We start from the raw sequence: 20908 nt of genomic DNA, 5'->3' as shown, positions 1-20908 counted from the left end.
CATTATCAGAGAAAGACATTTGTGCATTCATTATAGTCCCACCTCATTTTGGCAGGAGGAAGGAAGTTGAGTGCTGAGTTCTCCAACAGAGAACGGTTTACAGCTTGTATTTCTGTAGCTAAGGGTCACAGAGGCTGAGCCATTCATATTGAAGTCAGTAGGGGCAGGAATTATCTGCTGGACACCAACCTTAATACAGATGTAATTGGAAAATTCAGCCTTTTTCTTGGATTCAACATGGCAAGCAAAATGTGTATTGTTTTCATTTGCGTTTGTCTATTGCTAAAGAGAGAGTGCAGTAATTAAAATACATTTTTTTTCTTTTAAAATGTTGTGGTCAAATGCAGAGACAGTTGAAGAGTACCAGCAGCACAAAGAATGAATTTTGTTCTGTAAAGTGGTGGTGGTTCTTGTTGCATGGTGCTCGTATTCTCTCCTTGTTCGTTCTCTTTTATTTCCTCAATTCAACTGAAGAGGTTTCCAGGTTTCCAGATGCTAGAATAACAGGACAGAGGTGGGAAAACCTCTCCTTCACATGGCGCCACAGTCTTGCAGCAAGGAAGCGTGTTTTTTCCTATGAAGCCAAACATATTCATGCTTAACTGTTTCTCCTGTTTTCGATTAGCACCTATGGGTCTTGCAGATATGATGACACCTGGTGAGTCCAAACTACCCCTTCCTCTCAAAGCAGATGGCAAAGAAGAAGGACCTCCCCAACCCGAGAGCAAGTCAAAGGTATTTACCACCTCCGCACGTGATTGTTGGTTCTGCCCGCAGAAGTCTGCTGTGTTGTCCTTCATCTTCTGGTTTTGGCCTACCCACTTCTGTTCTTTCCTGCATGCCTTTCCATTCACGTGCAATCTATTTGTTTGTTTCTTTTTTTTTTTCCTTTTTTTTTTTTCCCCCTTCATTGTGTGGATCTGAAAGTTACTAGTTCTTACGGCATTTTAACTTGCGGGGGCAAAGCATCCCAAGCCAAAAGTTGCGTGGGGATTCAGCTGTGCCAGGTGGGTGGGAAAGAAGGGTCTTGCCTGGTTTTAATCCTTGCAGCCATTTTTCTCTGCCTTCAGTTATAGCTTCCTGTTTTGGCCGCCTCAGCAGCAGCAACATACTTTAATATTTTGCTTTCTTGCCTTATTTAATAAAATAAGGTGAACAGCTTGGTTTTTTTCTTTCTTTCATAATGGGAAACCCATGCTTAGCATTTCATGTGAGCTTGAAGTAAGCATGGTGGCTTAGTGACTTTAGCCAAGCATCCAGCAAACTTTCCAAATTATACTAATTAACAATGTTGTTTTAATACCTTTTATATATATATATAAATATATTTATATATGTCTGTGTTTTCTGTATGTGTCTCTCTGTTTATATATATTTTATATATAAAAATTGGTCAGTCTGTTAAAATGGATGTATTTTTTTTGTTTTTAATAAAGTTTGCCCTGCCTTTGTCATATTATTTTTTTTTATTCCTCTACCACAGGATAGCTACAGCTCTCAGGGTATTTCTCAGCCCCCAACCCCAGGCAACCTGCCAGTCCCTTCCCCAATGTCCCCAAGCTCTGCTAGCATCTCCTCATTTCATGGAGATGAAAGTGATAGCATTAGCAGCCCAGGCTGGCCAAAGACTCCATCAAGCCCTGTAAGTGGCTCTGTTTTTTTTGGTTTTTGTTTATTTTTTGTAATTAATTATATTTTAATGCTTGCTTGTTTGTTTTGTAAATTCCTTTTCTTCATTATTTATCCACTAAACAGTTTTCTTTCTCTATAAGACTGGGTACAAATTCTGCTCTCGGACACATGACTGTAAGTTCCACTGCCTGGCTTCAGTGGGGCCTGAGCATGCTTATCCAAGGGCAAAATTTGTCCCAACAGTACTTTGAAATAAGAAAGAATAAAATTGCGTGCATCATGCAAGTGTGCTGTCTGGTAAAACAGCAGTTGTTGTGAAGAAAACGTCCTTCCTATAATGCATCAGCTTCCAAGCATGCCGACTGTGTTGTTAAGGACAATTCCATTTCTGTTCCTGGGCCCAAACTCCTTCACACAACTGACTTCACTCTGGTTGCTGCACTTGTCTTTACTATGATTATTTAGGGAAAAAAATCCAAACAAAACAAAACAAAACGAAACGAGAAATCTTCTCCCCTACTGAAACTAAGTTAAATTATAGACTCCGCACGACAAAAAAGCTGCCATTTATGTTTTTGAAACATTTTTAATTTTGAATTGTGTATCTGGAAATACAGCCATTAGGCTATCAGGGCACAGTCTAAACCAAAATTGTTTCTATTCGCTTCACTGGGTTATTTTGAAATAACCAGGTTGTGAGTAGAAAAAAAGGTCCTAATGCTTGTACATTTTTAGAAAACTGGTTTTTAGGTGAATAATATTTAGTCATTCTCATACAGATTGTAAAGAAAAACCTGACAGAGATATGTGGAGCTAAAACTGAATTTCATCATCTATCTATCTATAGATATACACATAGAAAATCTATATATATATACGGAAGAGAGAATGAAGACATGAGCTGATACGGTCTATGGGGAGAAAATGTCTACTTGCTCATTTTTGTTTTGTTTTGTTTTTAATTAGAAATATATATGCTGTTCCTCTCTTATTTCTTTTTATCAAAAGTATTAATGATTGTAATTTCTCTGCAGAAAAATACATAAACATATTCTTGTGTGGAATATAAAGGATATTTTCCCCAATGTTAAAGTGATAAACAACTAAATTTTTACAAAGTTATATGTTGAAGAGTGTGTATCAAGGCAAACAGAGGAAGGCCAGTCAGAGGGGAAAAGATCTACCCATCCAAAAATCAGACATCTGGTGAATCCCCTGAACAAAGGGGCAGCATGGCGTGAAATGCACCTCTTTAATCTTTGGATGTTTATTTGACAGCAACTTTGAGTCTCAGAAGGCAGCTGATGTTATTTATTCCCACAAAGTCTCATCTTTTTCTTCACAGCATTTCTGAAAGCATGATACCAAAAACTCTGTTGGTTTTCTTTGTAGTAAAGAATAGTTTGGGTATTGCTTGTTTGGGCAGTTTTCTGGAGGAAAACAAGAGAGTTATTGCACAGGTTGTCTAACACATCAAGTGCTTCCTCTACAAAGATAGCAAACAACAGTGCATTCCTGAGCTCATTGCATAAACTCCATAGCAAATCCTGCAGCCCTCTTGAACATGTGTGAAGATTTTTCCATGTAAATATGCCAAAGTATAGCATTGGAAAAAATAGATGAAGAAAGTTTTTGCTTTCAATTTCTTCTGACTGTCCTTCTGTCCAAAAGCTTCAGTTAGCTTCCTAGTACACAGGTGTGGATAAATACAGTGATTTGAAAGGATAGAAAAACAAGTGGTGTAAATGAGCTGGTCCCTTTTTACCTATGAAGGCCAGGATTGGATAACTTCGCTGACATCAACAGCAGCCTGACACAGAGTGGAATGATTGATTGCAGGCATTTCGTTACACTTGAAAACAGCCTGAATTGGTTCATTAAATCCCAAAGCTGCTTCGTGTGCTACAACTTCTCCATTCCAGCAAAGGATAAAAGCAAGGGTGAATAGTCTGATTCACTTCAGGGTATCCCTGTGATCCTGCTAAGTGGATCCTCTCTGTCAGCTGTTTTGCGTGGAAGAGAGGCATAAGAAAATGGGAAGAAGGAATTGTTAAACATAATATTTTGAGGCCTCTTTGGGTACATCAGTAAAAGAACACTTCTACCATGCAAATTTTGCATGTAATGTGCATCCCTGACAGTGAGGTGAGGTAGTTTTAAAATTCTTTAAAAGAGACATTTCAGGCATGGGTGTGAGCTGTGCGGGGTCACTGCAACATGAATAAAACAGTAGGTTATGAAAACCCCGTAAAATGCTGTTCAGTGTCCATAGGTACTCATGAACATGACAGTGAGTACACCTGAATAATACTACACCTCCATGGTGCTATCTGTGAGGAGTGTGCCTAGTCCTTCAGGAGTAAATATTGATAGAGGATTGTGTCCTGCAAAAGCCTCTGCCAGAGTTTGGACTTGGACAGTTTTTGCTGCCTGTGTATGCACACTCTGTTCTGTAGTAAAAGGGTTCTATGTAATACATGTAATATTGGCAAATTCTTCATTGAAGTGGGGGAAGTGAATGGTAGATAGTTCTATAAATATAGATGCTTAAAGATATGTACAGAAACAACTACCCACTGCCTTTCATGTGAAAAGAACTCCTACAGAAATTCATGTTGTTCTGAAGGATTCTGCAGACTCACCATACAAGGGTCTGTATATAATACAGTTTTAATGGGGGGTAGGTGTATTGAAAAGAAAGTATGGGGTTCAACAGACTTAGTATGGGAATTGGCTTTGGTATCCACATACTTTAGTGGAGTGTTTCTAATCACCCATTTAAACATGGCCAGACACACCATGTGGAAGAGTGCTGGGGGTTAAGGGCAGAGTAGGATACAACTAAATCAATAAAGGTATGTGCCACAGGCTTGGAATAGCTTTCCTTTATCACCAAAATGATCAACAAACTTAACAGAAGACAGGCTCATGATCTGTAATCCTCCAGCATTGCCTGAAGGGTGGGATCATTCTCCTACAAACCCTTGTTTTCTGAGGGTTAATATTTCCCCATAGGCAAATTTGGTCTTCCAGCTGAACCTGCCCGTGTGAAACTGAAGTTTGTTTGTGTGTAGACTAGCTTGCACACATCTGTCATTTTTATACTTTTACATTTATAAAAATAGAGAAGAGAAAAAGATCTTTACTCTTGAGGAATAGCATTCTTCCTTCCAGTGCATTCTTCTACGGTTAACATTTCATTTTAGAAGAAAATTGCACCCATTTTACAAAGCATGACAACCTGAAAGCTCACACAGTAAGAAACACTTCTTACCTTCTGTAAGCTGTGAAAAGTTTTCAGATTATACTGTCATTTTAGAGCCTGCTGCCACACTGCTGAAAAGCAGCATCATTTGAGATGTATCGTAGAAAAACGCAGAATGAAAAATTCTTAACTGTTTCCCTTCTGTTCTGAATCGGATTTGAAAAATTAATCTTAACATATAAAAATGAAATCCTAAAACTGGTAAATCTGAAGTTTCTTAATCATGAAATACCATAAAAGAGAAATAGAAACTATTTTGTTGCTTTATATGTTAGAATATAAGCACATAGAAAATTTTCTGGGTGAAAGCTGAAATTTCCCACCTTTATTTTTGTTAGAGTTCTGAGACATCTAAAGTGTCAGATTAAAATTAATGCCAGTGAGTAGTAGAGTGACTTCTTACTGCAGTTGGTAGTGGGGTAGCTCCAGTTCATTTCAGCTGTTCAAGCCTGCGTGATCATATATCTGTTCTCACCGCAAAATCAAATTAGTAGCAATGTGACTTGCCTACTTCCCCCTTTACACGCCCCCCCCAAAAAAAAACAAACAACAACCCAGACTTTGACAAAGTATATTTGTTGCAAAGAGTTAAACTGATTTTCTTAAACAGCCAGTTACATAGCAAGTGATGCTCTTGAGTAAACTGGTTGCCATTACAGAATCAGTTTGTGCTTTCTTTGCATAATCTGCAGGATTCATGTCAAAGTACTTTCCTGCCAGCCACTTAGTATTAGTAAAACAAATTCAGGCTTGGCTCTGACTTCAGTAGGAGTTGTAACGCAACTGAGTCTGGCTCAAGTAAATTCAGGAGTGCACCTTATTTCTAAGTAAGAAAGGTAATCATATCTGTCTGTAGGAAGGACTGCTGTGAAGAAGTTTCAGTGTCAGCAAGGCAGAAAACTTTACAGGAGGCTATTTATATAATTAAAATGAATATCCGTTCACTGGAAAGAACAGCAATGGCTCATGGAACTACTAGGTCACCCCCCTTGGCTTTATGTTTCTTTTCTCCTGACTCTCTTCCAACGTTGCCAAGTTTCAGCTGATGGCTGGAAGGAGATGGAGAGACTGTTATATTTTCCAGGCTAACATGCGAGATAAATGGTGGGAATGCTTTTAAAATCATTGGCAGTGGGGTTCTTCCCCACTGAATCCGTCTTTCATGGCATTTAGTGCCAAGCCTCACCAATGCTGTGTGGGGACATGGACGAAGCGGGTCCTTCTGTAGCATCTGTGAGGTACAGCTAGGGTCTTCTTTAGAGATGTTCAACTAGGAATGAGTTTCTGTTTACTTGAGAATTGTGCTGTCTTCTGTTCAAAGTAAGGAAAAGGCAAAGGAGGGAAAGAGTGATTGACTAGATGAGTTTAAAGAAGTGTCTGCTGCAATCAACAACAAAGTTTAGGATTTTACTATACAGACATAAAGGATATGTTTCCCTTCACGTATTTGGCTCCTTTCCCAAGGCTGCATGTCAGTCTTTTTCCCTTGTGTTTGATTCTGAACCATTCCCATCTTCCACTGCTGAGTAAATCACTTCACCTTCTGCAAGTGGGAGGGTCTTCCTGCAGCAGCAGCCCCTCTCTGCCGTCAGATCAGAAGCAGCTCGGGTAGAGGGTGCAACAAGGCCTGTCCACACATGACGTAGAGCCAAGCTCACAGGATTATATTGCACAGAAAAGAAAGGGTGAGAATTTATAGCTTCTGTAGCAGCCTCAGTGCTTTCTGCCATCTCCACATTGAAAAAAAAAAAAAAAAAAGGTGGGGGGGAATCAAACATAACATGAGCTTTCATTGGCTGTAAAGCCCAAAGAGCAGCAGGAAAACAGGTTCACTCCAGCCTCTCTGTTGCGGAGACGGAATTCTGCTCTTGCCAGCTCTTTTGCTTTTCCTAGTGGTGGTTCAGCTCTAAGTGCTGCCCATCCTTGGTTTTCTGAAGGTCGTAATACACATTCCCTTTGCAAGGTAGGACATGTGAGATGGGTATCTTCTGTCCTCTGTCAGGGGAGGAGAGTAGTAGCTACTCATAAGCCTAATTGGATCAGGCAGGTAATTGGCAGTTCACAAAGAGCCACCAGTCTCCTTGTAGGCTCCTGTAGGCACCCTTGCTCATCTTGCTTTTTGGCCAGCAGTGGTGTGAAGAAGTAATAAAGTAACCATTTGTGGCTCCAAAGAGAACACTGCTTTGCTGTGATTTGCACTTTAGGCTATTTTTGTGTAGTACCTGCTCTGGAGAATCACTTTCAAGTTTTCTAGCCCTCTTTGAGAGCAAAGATGATTTTTAGGATTTTCTAGACTTCCATGGGACAAACTTAATTTTGCCAAAATGATTGCTTGCAAAGCACCTTGAGATAAGTGGATGAGAAGCACTGTGTGAGAGCTACCTCTTCTTAAAATAACATGAGGCAACATCAGAAACTTGCCTTCTGGGATCCAAAGTTCAGATCAGTGAAAGAAATATGAAAATGGGGAGTTTGGGCCCTTTATTTAAAAAGGTGACTTTTCCATATATGGACAGAATGTACTGTTTGTGCCTGAACTAGTAGCCTTCATTCCTGACTGTTGTGTGATAGCTTTAGTTTGTTTGACATCTTCTCTTTTTCAATGTTGTGAGTTTCTTACTTTCTCTTCCCTTCCCCTCCCACCCTTCCCCCAACTCTTTCTTTTCTTCTTGCGATTTAGAAATCGAGTTCCTCCACCACAACTGGCGAGAAGATCACTAAAGTCTATGAGCTAGGAAATGAGCCAGAGAGAAAGATGTGGGTGGATCGGTACCTGACATTCATGGAGGAGAGGGGCACGCCTGTGGCCAGTCTGCCAGCTGTGGGAAAGAAGCCCTTGGACTTGTTCAGGCTCTATGTTTGCGTCAAAGAGATTGGAGGTTTAGCACAGGTAAGAAGAAGTGCTTGAAAGTGAACCTTTTGAAAAGGCAATGCACCTTTTCTTTCTAGATTATTTCCTGCTGGATACACCATTTTGTTTTCAGCCTTGACAGTGTTGTTGAAGAAATAGTTTCATGCTTTAATATCTGTCTGGAGTTCATTTTGGGCTGTATAATGGCCCTAAAACTTCAGAGTTTGAATCAAGATTGACCATTGCTATAGAGAGCTGAAATTGTTGCCTGTTCAGAGGAATCTAGAGAAGAAAAGAAGAAAAGGCCACTGAATCAAAGTTATAAGAAGCAGATGATAGAGTTAAAACGAAAGGAGATTTTTAAATCCATCTTTCTCAGATAGTGATACAGCCTCTTGGACAATTCAGTTCATCTCTCCAGAGAAGCACAGATATATGCTTAAAGTACAGTCCTTCATCCCAAACCTTTCATCTCTGAGTGTCTCTGTGTAGTACATTTGTTTCTTAGACACAGACTGTGCTTTGCCGGTGTTGGGAAAATGCTTACAGGATATTTTGGGTTGCCTTGCAAACATAATGATTACAAGGAAAAGGTGAATTACTTAAATGAGTTGAAGGAAAATGAAAGCAGGAAGAGCTGAGAATAAAAAACATCACAGATGGGAGGGAGAAGCTTTTGTTTGTGTTCTCACCAGTTAACTAGAAGTTTTGCGAAGGGACGTTTGGAAATTATTCACCAGTTCAGTAAGATTGACCACCACAGAGCAAAATGAAATGTTTAATTGTCTAGCACCATCAAAAGGGAAAGCAGGAGAAAATGGTCAGTATTTGAAGTCTTAGATTCAGCATTCAAAGTCTCCTGTCCTTGCCTGATGCTTTTACAAAGCATCCCTTGCATCTGGGGGATCATTCTGGCTAGGTGCTAGAAACTATTACGAAGTGCAAAGATCCATAATTTCTGTGGATTTAGGGACATTTGTAGATGTTTAATGCCTTGCAAAATGAGGTCTTACACATGGCTGTGTAGATAAATATGTGCAATATTTAATATAAAACATGTAAAACTAAAATAGACACCATTTTACACTAATTACAAACTATTAACTCAAAAATATGGCAAGCAAATTAGATCCTCAGAAAGAATACATTCTAATAATCTGTGTGGTTAGTTCAGGAATGTCCAACATCAATTAGTACCGTTTTCAAAGCTATTTTTAAAAGTATGCCTCACAACATAGGATTTGACTACTGAATTAGATCCTTGGCCCTTCAAATCCAGGGATTTTAGCTACTCCTGTTATTAAAGGAAGGCAAAGAAACTTAGTATAATTCACCTTGCCAGTTGTTAAATGCTGTATATGGGTAAGAGATACTATGCTGACATCTTTAGTGATCAGCTTATGCCCCCCAGCATCATACAGATTTGATTACTTTTTGCTCAGAAACTTTATTACTGGTAAATCATGTCATATCAGCATGGTTGTGCCCATAGTATGACTCTTAGCATCAAAAATTAGGCAAGATTAGGGGCAGATGAGATATTCTAGAGAGTCATTCATGTTTTCTTATTATGGAAGTTTATTTTATTTTGGGACATTCAGTGTTGATTTTCATCAGCAGACATTATGCTTTGCTGAAGAACAGATATTGTTCGCTTATACTGATTTTTGAGAGCTTGAGTTACAAATGCATGTGCTTCGGTACTGCTAAAAATTTACACTTAAAATAAAGGCTTCTGGTTTTGCTGGTGTACCCGCATGAATGTTTGCTGTGTTTATCTGTTAAGAGCTACTGAGAGGTGCAGAGCTTTGCTTGCCGAGTTTTATTTAAATACATCTGTGTGATGCCCTCCTAAAAAGCTGTGGCTCCAACTGCTGCACTCCACATCTCATGGTTCTGCCTGGAGAGTGACAGGGAGTGAAGCTGTGCAGCAGTGGTGCATATTCTCTGTCTGAATAGTTGCAGTTGATGGGGTCCAAACATGAACAGACCAGCTGTTGGCAGTCTTCTTTTAAATGCCAGTATACTGGGCATTTAGGCATGAACGTTTCTGTTTGCATTATGCAATGTGTTCATTATGCACCACTTAACTGTAAGCCAGTAGGAACAAAGAGCTGTGTAACTGGATTTCAGGCCTCAACAGGGGCAGCGTATGAAAATGTGGTCTTCTTTAACTCCTGGGTTCTTGCAGGGTGGACCAGAGAAATAAAAACACTTCGTGTAGCCATCCCATTAAAAGCATTGCTTTTAATGCTGTCCTCGAAAAATCTTTGCTGACTGGCAGCAGTTACGGTGTTACAGAGAAACATAAAAAATGTTTCCTTTGCTGTCACACAGACTAAGGAACAGTATGGCTAATGATAACCTTTCTAGCTATGGAAGTTAAATTGGAGTCATTAAAATCTCAGGCCTCAGGGCAAGTAGCAGACATCATGAAATCAGGATTGTTCCTCAGCAAAAGCTGGGATTCTCAGATGTTTAAAGCCCATTTATGTTGGTGCTGACCGCTCTCCTTGGATCATACCTAACAATTGCATAACTGGTTGAATGAACTTGAGAGCATCAGGTATTACAGAAAAAAACCTGGCTGCTATGAGTGGTACAGCTGAGTGAGCCAGTGGCATCATCCAGGATGACAAATGAACTTCGCTGTTATTACAGATCATCTCTGTTTGAGGGACTCATGAGCAGAGTCTTTCAATATTCTCAGCCTTACACTGCAAACAAGACTCACAGTGGATTGTGGAGGCAGCATTGTAATACAAAGTATTGCTGGACTAGCCGTGTGTGTTTGAAGTCTGCCTTAATTAATTAAGGGGCCTGGCTTCACTGTGCCTCTCATCTAGCCAGAGGATCATTGATCTGTCCCTGCAAGACGCACTGAAGTGAAAGGACTTGAACCAGGAATTACAAGCTGAACTGTTTGACAGCTGGTGGCTATTTGGGAGAAAAATTTATTTTTCATATTAATGCTCAAACACTTAAATTGCAGAGTAACACTGTTACTGCTTTCTAAATTAGTTTTTAGAAGCTGCTTTTTAATTAGAATGGGGTGGGTTGTGAGTGGGTGTCAGAGAGGGAGAGAATGAGCAGGAATTTGCTTGGAAATGGATTGCTAAACTGAAGAGCATAGGCCCTGGAAGGGTGTTAGACATTTAAAGGATGCGCCATGCAGAAGACTCCACAAGCAAGGCTTTTTATGTAGCTATCAGCAGGTTCCTTAATGGTTTTATAACTGTAAATGCTGTCTGTGCATTACTGCGTGTGGGAGTAATGAGCATTAGTTAAAAGAGGAAAATAAAAAAAGTAAACCAAGACATTAAGTGCTTTTTTTTTTTCCTATTTAGTTTCCTGACTTAAACAAAACACTTTGCTGCAAACCAATGATTCTGCTGTTTACTTTGCTAGGTTAATAAAAACAAGAAGTGGCGTGAGCTGGCAACCACCTTGAACGTAGGCACTTCGAGCAGCGCAGCCAGCTCCCTGAAAAAACAATACATCCAGTACCTGTTTGCCTTCGAGTGCAAGATTGAGCGAGGGGAGGAGCCCCCTCCAGAAGTCTTCAGCACCGGAGATACCAAGAAACAACCTAAGATTCAGCCGCCATCTCCTGGTAAGTCAAATGAACTGCAGCCTCTTACACAACCATTTTTGAATGCGAAAGATACTAGGTTACAGTTTATATATTTAGAAGCATGTCTTGCTAATGCTGGACAAACAACTAGGATAAATCTGTTGCTGGCATCTTGTTCTCAAACTTGGAGCTGAGTCAAGTCAGATTTAACTCTGAAGGGCCATCTGCAGTCATGTGTCTGGTTTGTCCTTGCTCACTCCAACTTAAAAGGACTATGTGCCCATAATGTTCAGAGTTACATTGGGATAATAAGAAGAACAGTGTTCTGCGTGGATGTGATTGCACTGTAGGACAGGAGGCAGCCTGAAAAGAGCATCCATTTGTCTAAAAATAAGACTCTGGTACTTACACTTCCCTTGCTGTGAATCTGAAGGTGCACTTCCAACACAACTGTTGGCCAGTAAGGCTTCAGTTGGAGTCAGGATGGCAGATGCTGGACTGAACAGCAGGTCTCAGATGGTTACTCTGATACAGCTCACACTGAATGGGTGGCAGATGGAGAGCTGAGAGTATGGTGCATCCCCACTGCCAGACGTCATAGTTTGGAGGCACGCTCTCTGTTCTTTTGTTGCTAATCCTGTGTGTCTGATAAGTCGTTAGCATCACTGTCTTTATCTTCTCATCTGAAAAACTGGAACCGAAATTACTTTATTTTAGCTGTTCTTTTTTTTCATGTATGTTGTGATGTTTGAAATCACTGTTTTCTTTCTAAACTCATTTAATTTAAGATTCTCAGGATTTGATAATCACAGTTGATATTGAAGGCAGGACAGTCCTTGAGTAGAAACATTATAAGTACGTAGGAAGAGTCATAGTATGATTTTGACTTTTGGACTACCCATGGAAGAGGAAAAGTTTCCTTTGATTATTTTGGGTTATTGCTTTGGTTATTAGCTTTTTTGACCAACAGAATAATTCGACAAAATTTGTAAACTACTGTCACAATTACTACTAGGCAGACCAGCATCTGTTATTGCCAAGAGAATATAATTCCTGGAATGTTTACAGCATTTTCCTGCATTAGAAGGCAGTTTTAGGAAAGTGTTAAATCACTTAATTTCTGTTAGTGCAGTTCACTGGCTGAAAATGGGAAATAGAGAGTCAGGGACCCAGCAACCTCTTCAGACAGTTTGCAACTGCATGACTCCAGTACACTATTGAGGATACTAGAAAAATGCAAAGACCTTTATAATCATATAATAAAGTTCTGGCCTTTCCAAGAGCATTTCTTACCATAGAGCTTTGTCAGTACAGAAAAGCTAACAGCGATAAGGCTTAAATCTTTCTCAGCCTGATTTATTCAGTGCAAAGATTTGGGGTAGTGTTTAGTTAAAATCTTCCTAAGAACATCTTTATGTAATAACTTAAACTTTTGCTCCACCTTATTAAAACCTAGGGTTATCAGGTACACCAGAGGCGATTGTTTAATAGAGAGGATGACTAGATTACATTGCAGTACCAGCTTAGAAGATGGAGAAAAACATTTGGTACTAGAAGTGAAGCCCTTAGTCCAAATGTCTATCTGTCTGAAATGAGTACAGAGTGTCCTGAATGTGCACGGCTGAAAAAATAAAATATGTTGGAGGTGCCCATCACCTTCTGAGAAGACTGGTAAGGGAAGCTGAAACTGTTGGGCTTGTTTAGGACTCTGAGGTGGAAATTAATCTGTTTCTAAAAATGAAAGAGTATTTTGCTTTGCTCTCTCCTCCCTTACCTCTTGCTAAGACTGCTCTCAGTAGTTGATTTGGCTGAATTTTGAGATGAAGAACCATTATTTAAATATATAGACATGAAGCAAAGGAATAAAAATGTCAGATGTACCACTTTTACAGGGTCCTTTTGCATTATAACGCTACACATGAAAATAGCAAAGTCCAAGTTTAAATTTATCATAACTTCCAAGCAAGCTGTCTGTGAGGAGAACTGAAACTATTTTTCTAAAATAAAAACACAGCAGGACATAGAGACTAGAAGAGGGGGAAGCAAGCAAGGATCTCAAGGTTTGTTTTGTTGTAGAGAAAAGAGCTTGTGTCACTGAATGGGACTGCACTTCTGTACAGAGAAAGGCTTTCGCAGTGTGTATCAGCTTTAGTACATGAAATCCCGCTGAGGTATAGATGCCTCAGAAAGTACAAGCCTGTTCTTTTTAATAGTCAGCTTTTTTCTTGTTCCTTTTCCTGTAGTATATACCAACATTAACATTTTAACTGCACAAAAGAAGCAGAGTTGTAGACGCACTTCAGATAATCTGTTACTCTTTGGCATTCAGAGGGAAGGGGAGCCCAGCACAACAAGAAGGAGTAGCTTCCAAAAGTCCTTGCTTTAACTTGTGCAGTTCGCTCAGTGTAGGCAAAGCCACTTTGAAGACAAATCCATTTACAGAGAACTAGTTACAGTATTGTGGCTGAAGTTAATTCTGGTAGAAAAGCAGAGGGACTTGTCTCAGAGTGGAGGGTGTTGTAGTTTGTCCAATTCCAATTAGCTGACGCTATGAAACAAGTCTTGCAAACTTGAAAATCAACTGATCTTCATACAGCTTCTAAAATTAAGTATTTCACTTGCTCAAAAGAATACATCAGGGCTGGCAGCCTTTCTGGTACAGAGAAGAATTCAGTCCCAGTGTTGTCGTAGTTCCCAGGTAGATGTTACGCAAGGTGGGAGCAGGCTGAAGTGCAGCTTAGAACAAATCTGTTCTTGCAGATGTCTCCAAGGAGTGGTTGTGTGACTGCCTCACAGATGACCTTTATAATGCAGTCACAGAGTGAATGCTAGGAAACAACAAACCATGGTGAGGAGATTGATATTGAAGAACACAGTCAAGGAAAGGATGCAGTGTGTACATCAAATTTATGGGTCTGCAAGGCAATGGTCTTAAGTCCATGTGTTAGTCCATTTGCTTGTAGCACATTTGGGATTCTCCCATCACTTGTTTTTTTGAAACTTAATTAGTAAGGTAAATAGTACATAAAGGATTGAATAATTTAGTGCTAGTGCAGTTCATAAATAGTGTCAGAACTTACAAGAAGTTGAAAAAAAAAGTGAGTAGAACAACAAAGTGACAGGCTGTGTGGCCTTGATCAGCAGAGATTTGCACAGTAACCAAGGTGTTGGGGTTAGGATTAGGTGCCCATTTTAATAAATGTTCTGGCTTTGTATCACTGTCAGAGCCTCTTCTGCTTTTTCATAAAGCTCCTAGGGAGAGGTGGGGGCCTGAACGTGTTTTGGTGTGCCTTGCTTTGCTCTGAGGTTGTGCAAGTTGGCGACATGCTTGTGACCTGTCTGGGTCAGGTAATGCCGTCAGCAGTGAAGATGCCTAATGACAGGCTAACTATTAGAGGACCCCTGTTGGCCTTAAGTCCTGGTTGTTGGGTCTGTGCCAAAATCCATGTGAACTGTTGGTGACTTTGCTGCTGTGTAGAAAATCCCTTATACAGAGAGAGGCATTGTAGGTCTTCATAGGCATCCTTCTAGTGCTCCAGTGCTTTGCAGAAGCGGGTACAAAGATAAAATCCTCTCTCTGTCATATATGTTTGATAGTTTTGACCAAAATATGCACAAATTACGTGGCAAGTTCTAAACTGAGAAAAATTCTGGGGCCATTACACTAAGCACTGATGGATGCTGGAGAGCAAGTTCCAGAAGAGCATCAGTATGAAGGAGTTCTTTTCTGTTGCTGTACTCTGGCACTCTCAATTCTTAGCTGCAGTGTGAGGTTGTATATGCACGACTCCCAAAATGACCAGCTGAGAGTTTATCCTGTACTGAATGAACAGGATGACCATAGTGGTACAGCTGAGGATGCTTGTGAGTAACACTCAGCAACTGGCCTTGATGTCAACAGAGATTTCATTACAGCAAACGTGGAAAAATCGTGTGCTTGTGCTGGAAAGAGGGAGCGACAATGCGCTGAGAGTGTGTTCCCTATGTTTCCTTGGCAGCAGAGAAACAAGACTTGGGGAGGGGGATGGCGGGGGGGACAGGACACAGCGCCACACAGCCATTCAGCGAGTGCATCTGTAACCAAACCCATCCGTCTCTGCTGGCGGGTGGCTGACTGAAGTGCTATTATTAGCAGGCAGGTGATGTCATGGAGCATGTCATGAGGCCAGCCAGGGAATCCCCACTGATGATGGGCAGGGCTTGGGAGGGGTGGATGAGGGGACAGCCAGAGATGCCCCCATGCCTGCATCTATGCCTGCCCAGGGGAGCCCTGCAGTAGCCACCAGCCACCAGCCCAGCCTAACTGGGGCACTGGGTTCGTGCTGTGTAAATTATCTACCCAGCGTGGTGTCTGGCTGTTCACTCTGAAGTATGTGAATGTACTTAACCTTCAGTAACCTTTCCATTGTTTACTTTAGAGTATACATTTGTAGCTTCTGGCAAAAGGTAGGGATATCCTAGAGAGCATGTCAGGCTTCGTATTAATGGAGCTTGAAGAAGCTGCATTCTTCTTTTTTTTTTTTTTTTCCCGAATGGAAAAAAGTTGCTGGCAAGAGAAAGATATCTTTTTTCAGCTGCATATTTCTTTTCTGGTAAATAAGGGTCTTTCCTCAAAGTACTATTCACTGCCATGCAGTCTTTGCAAGGAAAAAGCCATGCCAGTACTATAATTCCATGTTGCACAGAATAACACATGCCATTGAGTGAACTGTGGAAGAGTTTGTAGGACACCTCACCTTCTCACTGACCAAGATGTCAATTGTATTTAATCTTTTATGCATTTTCTATTGTTAAAAACATAGTCTTATGAATCTATGAATCTGTTATGATGCTTGAAAGACAAGTGTTGTTTAGATGTGGATGTGAGATGAGGAATTCAATAGCTGTGTACATACAGGTTTTTTCCTGGACTGACCCCAAGATAGCTACAGAATCATGTAAGCAGAGATTACCTTTCCTAAAAGAACATTGTTGTTTGCCTTCCTTCTTAGTTCTTTGTTTAATACTGAAGCTTATGAAGCACTTTAAAAAATGCATTTTCTATTTCAGGATGTCCACAATCAAAATTAAACATCAAACATAATAAAAACTGTGCAAAGATAGATGTAAAAATTCCAGAGTGCAGCTTAGCAAGTGTAAAATTTATGGTGAAATATGAAATACAGGCTCTTCTTGGAAGATGGTGTCCTAAGCCAGAGATTGAAACACTTGCAGTCCCAATTCTGTAGAAGTGTACCTGACCCAATAGAGGTCAAGGGCAAAATGTATTAGCAAAGCAGTACCAGAAACTTTGCACTTCTCATGATAGCATTTGCCTTCCATTTTTTCACTTCTTTATAACCAGTGATTTAGAAAGAGTCTGAGGAAAAATAACCAGCCCTGTAATCACCACCCAGAAGATAGAAACTTGACACGTAGCTTTTCAGGTGGTTATATTCTTTTTGCTTTTGAACCTTTCTTTATATAAGGTTATATAAAACACATTGTTATTCATAATAAAGATTCTGCATTCCAGCAGCCCATAAATACTGAAAAGATCTTTTACTTGTTTTCTTTTGGTTTACTTGGGATATGAATCAAGCTCTTGCTCAGGTAGGGTAGGGAAGAACTTAATTGCTGCTTAATAGCCCACCATAAGAGAAATGTGCAGGGTTAGGCAATATCAGAATTTACAGTAACTATATGGGTACACTAAAATATTTACTTACATGTTTCTAATATAGCAAGATGGTATGTGACAATGTATGGGTTAACTCAGAAATGCTTTCAAGTTTTCGAGAAGAATCTAGAATTGCGTTTGAAGCTCAAGGGCGGGAGAATGATCCTGGCCCACTCAGGGGTCATATTTACAAAGGGCTGGTTTTTTGTGAATATGATGAGGGGTTTTTATTATCACATGGATTTTATTGTGTTATAGCACTAAAGCCTTCGGTTAACTGTAGCATTAATTGTTGCAAATGTTACTGTATTAATGCAATCAGAGACCTTTTTTTAAACTTTTTTTAGAATCTCATTATTATGTGAGCATGATCCAAACATGCCTCAGAAATCTGAGGACAAGAACAATGTGGTCTACACAATGTGGATTTTACATATGTACTTGCTACTGAGACTGATTTCCAGATAGGGGAACATGTGTTACGGATATAAATGAAACACATATAAAAAAGGTGTTCTTCAGTTAAAAACAAGCTCTGCCTGTCAAGATGATGAGTGTTCTAGGATTCTGAGTCAATTATAAACTACTCTCTCTTTCACATGCAGAAGAAAAGCCCATACTGCTTGTTGCTATTTTCCTTCTAACAGTAATTTATAAAGTTTTGTTAATTGGTTGTTGAATGTATATAGTTAGGCACTATAAAATGCTTACGTGACAGTTCATAAAAAAAGAAGGGCCTCTCAAGCCAAACCCACATCTTTCGGAGTCTGTTAGATTTGTGAATTTTTCTGTTGTTAATTTTTTCCCAATTGCATCTAAAGACTTGAATCCTACAATTTCTCCTTGTGTAGAATTTCTGCTGCAAGGCCAGTCAGATCCAAGGCTTAGATGTCATTACTAATCCCCACTTACTACCCTCTAAATCATAAAACTACTAAATCAGATCCTTGGGGTTGAGGACTGTTTCTCCTCAATAATCATAGGAAAATAGTAACTTCAGTATGTACTGTGAAAGACTGGTCTGGATGTATTTGATATCATTAGCTTATATGGTGTATACATTTAATGCCCTTATTGCTGCTCAGTCTCATCAGAATACAAAAGTAAATGCTTTTCTACACTTGTCATATCAAGAATATCAAGCTATTTACAGTGGTTAAAGGGGACACAGGAGCAGATATTCCATTGCTTTCAGAGATCTCAGCATATACGTCTTCGCAGATTAGGTAGAATGCTTTGCAGAATTGACCTGGTCTTGTTACACATGCTTTACAATGACTGACTCTGACTTCATTTTGTTAAAGTGTCCGTTGCTATTTTTGTAATTCTCTTGGGAGTGTTAGCTATAGCTTCCTGTTCAAATTGTACTTTCAGTGAGCATTTTCTTCTGATCTCAGATTGCCTTTTGCATTTCTGAAATGCAATCTTTTCCTGTGCTATCTCAAAGTTGACATAGGGATCAGTGTGCCACTAATCATTGGCCATCTTTCACCATGGAAATGTCTGCTTTTTAGTGCTAAATGAAATGATGAATTTATATTAATATAGTAGCTTAAATTTGTGATTAAAAGCTTCTGGCTGAAATTTGCCTTATAAACGTGTGTTGTGATAGTGATTATATGAAGAAGCTATGCCAAATACAATCTTCATTTACTCTGTTGTAAACTATAGACAATTAACTTTGTATCTCTGACCTCTGATTTAAATGATCCTTCATCTAGATGATTTCTATTCATGTTGCTTCAGGCAGCAGATTAAATTCATAGTTCTAGGAAAGATGATGGCTATTACTGCACAGCATATCCTGATCTCAGAGGATTTTGGGGAATTTATAAAGTACTGAGATGGAATAAGGTATACACAGGCTTCTGGAGGAAAAAAAAAGTTTCCTTCTTTGATGATTATTATTATTTCCCTAGGAATTTGGCTGCTGTCTCTTAATAATTCCTTTTTCTTTAATTTCCCAGCTAATTCTGGTTCCTTGCAAGGCCCACAGACTCCACAGTCCACTGGTAGTAATTCCATGACAGAAGTGCCAGGCGATTTGAAGCCCCCAACACCAGCATCCACACCTCATGGACAGATGACACCTATGCAGGGTGGCAGGTACGAAAAGGACTTCACTTCATTTTTTGTTGGGCTCTAGTTCTACAGCAATTTAGTCTAGTCTTTCACACTGCTTAGGCAATCATCTGATTCTTTGGTGAACCAGTCAGAGACTGAAAAGTGGAAGAAAATTATTTCTTTTTGGAGGGGAAAAGGGGAAAGAGGAGGTGCGTTAGCTTTCTAAAAACCAGGGAAGCATCAGCCATGCACGAGTGCAAAGGAGTGTGTGGGAATGTCAGTTGTGGGGAGGAAGGGGAAACCCAGCAGCACCAACACAGAACTACAACCTTGCTTGTCCTGTAGTCCTCTGGTATACAGGTCCAGACATGCTCAGGAAGGAGAAATGTGTTGGTTTAAGGTGTTACTGAAATTCAAATTATGAAAAGCATATGCAATACAAGATAGCGGCGACTTCATGTTGTGGATGTACCAAGAAATCCCATCAGTTCTATGTTCTGTAAGTCACACAGACCAGCTTAATCTGAATTGAACCCTTCTTACCATTTGTTAACACTCCTTAGTCCACTAAAGTCCAGCGAAAAAGTTCTTTATGACTTCTCAGCATAAAGAAACACAGCTGAGCTCTGAACTGTGTACAGGGCCACTCCAAACTTTGTGTACTTAGGTTTTTTTTTTCTGCATCTCTAGTACTACAGAAAGAATAGCAAGAACCTTTTTTAATCTTCTTCAGTTCAGATTGAGTTTTCTTTCACTGTGTAAAAGCCAGCAAACCAGCTTAGTGAAATTTCAGAAAGGTTTAGACTTTTGTATGAGTAATACGAGTGCACAAACAGTGGAATTAGATGAAAAGCCCTGATCTCTAAGGTAAGTAGACAAAGAAGCCAGGAGAAAAAGTGGGCAGATTCTTTTTTATGATTGTCTGCTGTGAAAGTCTTTTGATCTTCCTTGGATATATCCTACACTGATCACTGCCACAGCATCATGGGCTAGTTGTATTGTAGTCCAGTCTGTTTTCACAATTCTTATGAATACATGATGATGATGTTAATGCCTCCTTTTTCTCATCTGCTAGAAACAGCGCAGTTAGTGTGCATGATCCCTTTTCTGATGTAAGTGATTCAGCGTTCCCAAAGCGAAACTCCATGACGCCAAATGCACCATACCAGCAGGGAATAAACATGCCAGATATGATGGGAAGGATGCCATATGAGCCGAATAAAGATCCTTTCGGTGGAATGAGAAAAGGTATTTTCTTTGTTGGGAGCTTAAGTGTTCTTCCTTGCGTCTATGTAATCCCAATATTCTAGTCAGAATGGGCTTTCTCACTTTGCTGATTTTGCTGTTGGTATCCTTGTAGCAAAAAGAGAGGTACAGAGCAATTGTATTTCATACTGGTCTGGTCATATTTTCCCCACTGAGAGTCATAATGCTTATTTTGGAATAAACAGAATCCTGAAAATGCTTGTAGGAATACATTTCAGGAAGTGGCATAAATTCATAGTTTTAGATTTTAAGTGTCTTGAAGTTGTTTAGCTGCTCTGCAAATCAGGTCCTGGACTTCACTGTTAGAATGTGAAGTGGTGCAGCAACATGCCTGGTTGTACTAGGACCAAACTGGGAATTTACTGTGTGGAACTGAGCAAGTCTCTTAATGCTCTTTGTCTCAGTTTACATATTTTTCAGAATAGTAAAGCTAATTCTTTTCTCGTTTGGACAGTCCCTGACAAAAGGTCTCAAACACACTCAAAGATAGTTTATTTTTAGAAAGCAAAGTTTCAAATTAATGTCAAAATTTACTCTAGTCCTTTTGGGCACTTAATCTATAGATGGTTTTGTGGATATTGTAAAATGTGCTTAGAA

The 20908-nt window shown here is 39.7% G+C and overlaps 1 protein-coding gene across 9 annotated transcripts in view; it reads left to right on the top strand.

Annotated features, from left to right (window-relative positions):
- The window catches only part of ARID1B (AT-rich interaction domain 1B), a 325355-nt gene that overhangs the window by 291433 nt on the left and 13014 nt on the right, over positions 1 to 20908 (top strand). For 7 of the 9 annotated variants that reach the window (XM_027905001.1, XM_027905021.1, XM_027904965.1 and 4 more), the window contains 6 exons: positions 626 to 735; positions 1484 to 1642; positions 7578 to 7787; positions 11157 to 11361; positions 18949 to 19087; positions 20121 to 20293. In XM_027905001.1, coding sequence (XP_027760802.1) covers positions 626 to 735; positions 1484 to 1642; positions 7578 to 7787; positions 11157 to 11361; positions 18949 to 19087; positions 20121 to 20293 — 996 coding nt within the window. The remainder of the gene's footprint in view (positions 1 to 625; positions 736 to 1483; positions 1643 to 7577; positions 7788 to 11156; positions 11362 to 18948; positions 19088 to 20120; positions 20294 to 20908) is intronic. The other 2 variants (XM_027905010.1, XM_027904992.1) reach the window with 1 other exon arrangement.

Source organism: Empidonax traillii, unplaced genomic scaffold (assembly GCF_003031625.1).
Source record: "Empidonax traillii isolate 1590-97213 ecotype Southwest subspecies unplaced genomic scaffold, ASM303162v1 scaffold24:size2376012, whole genome shotgun sequence".
Lineage (NCBI taxonomy): Eukaryota > Metazoa > Chordata > Aves > Passeriformes > Tyrannidae > Empidonax > Empidonax traillii.
This window is presented reverse-complemented; position numbering and strand designations above follow the sequence as displayed.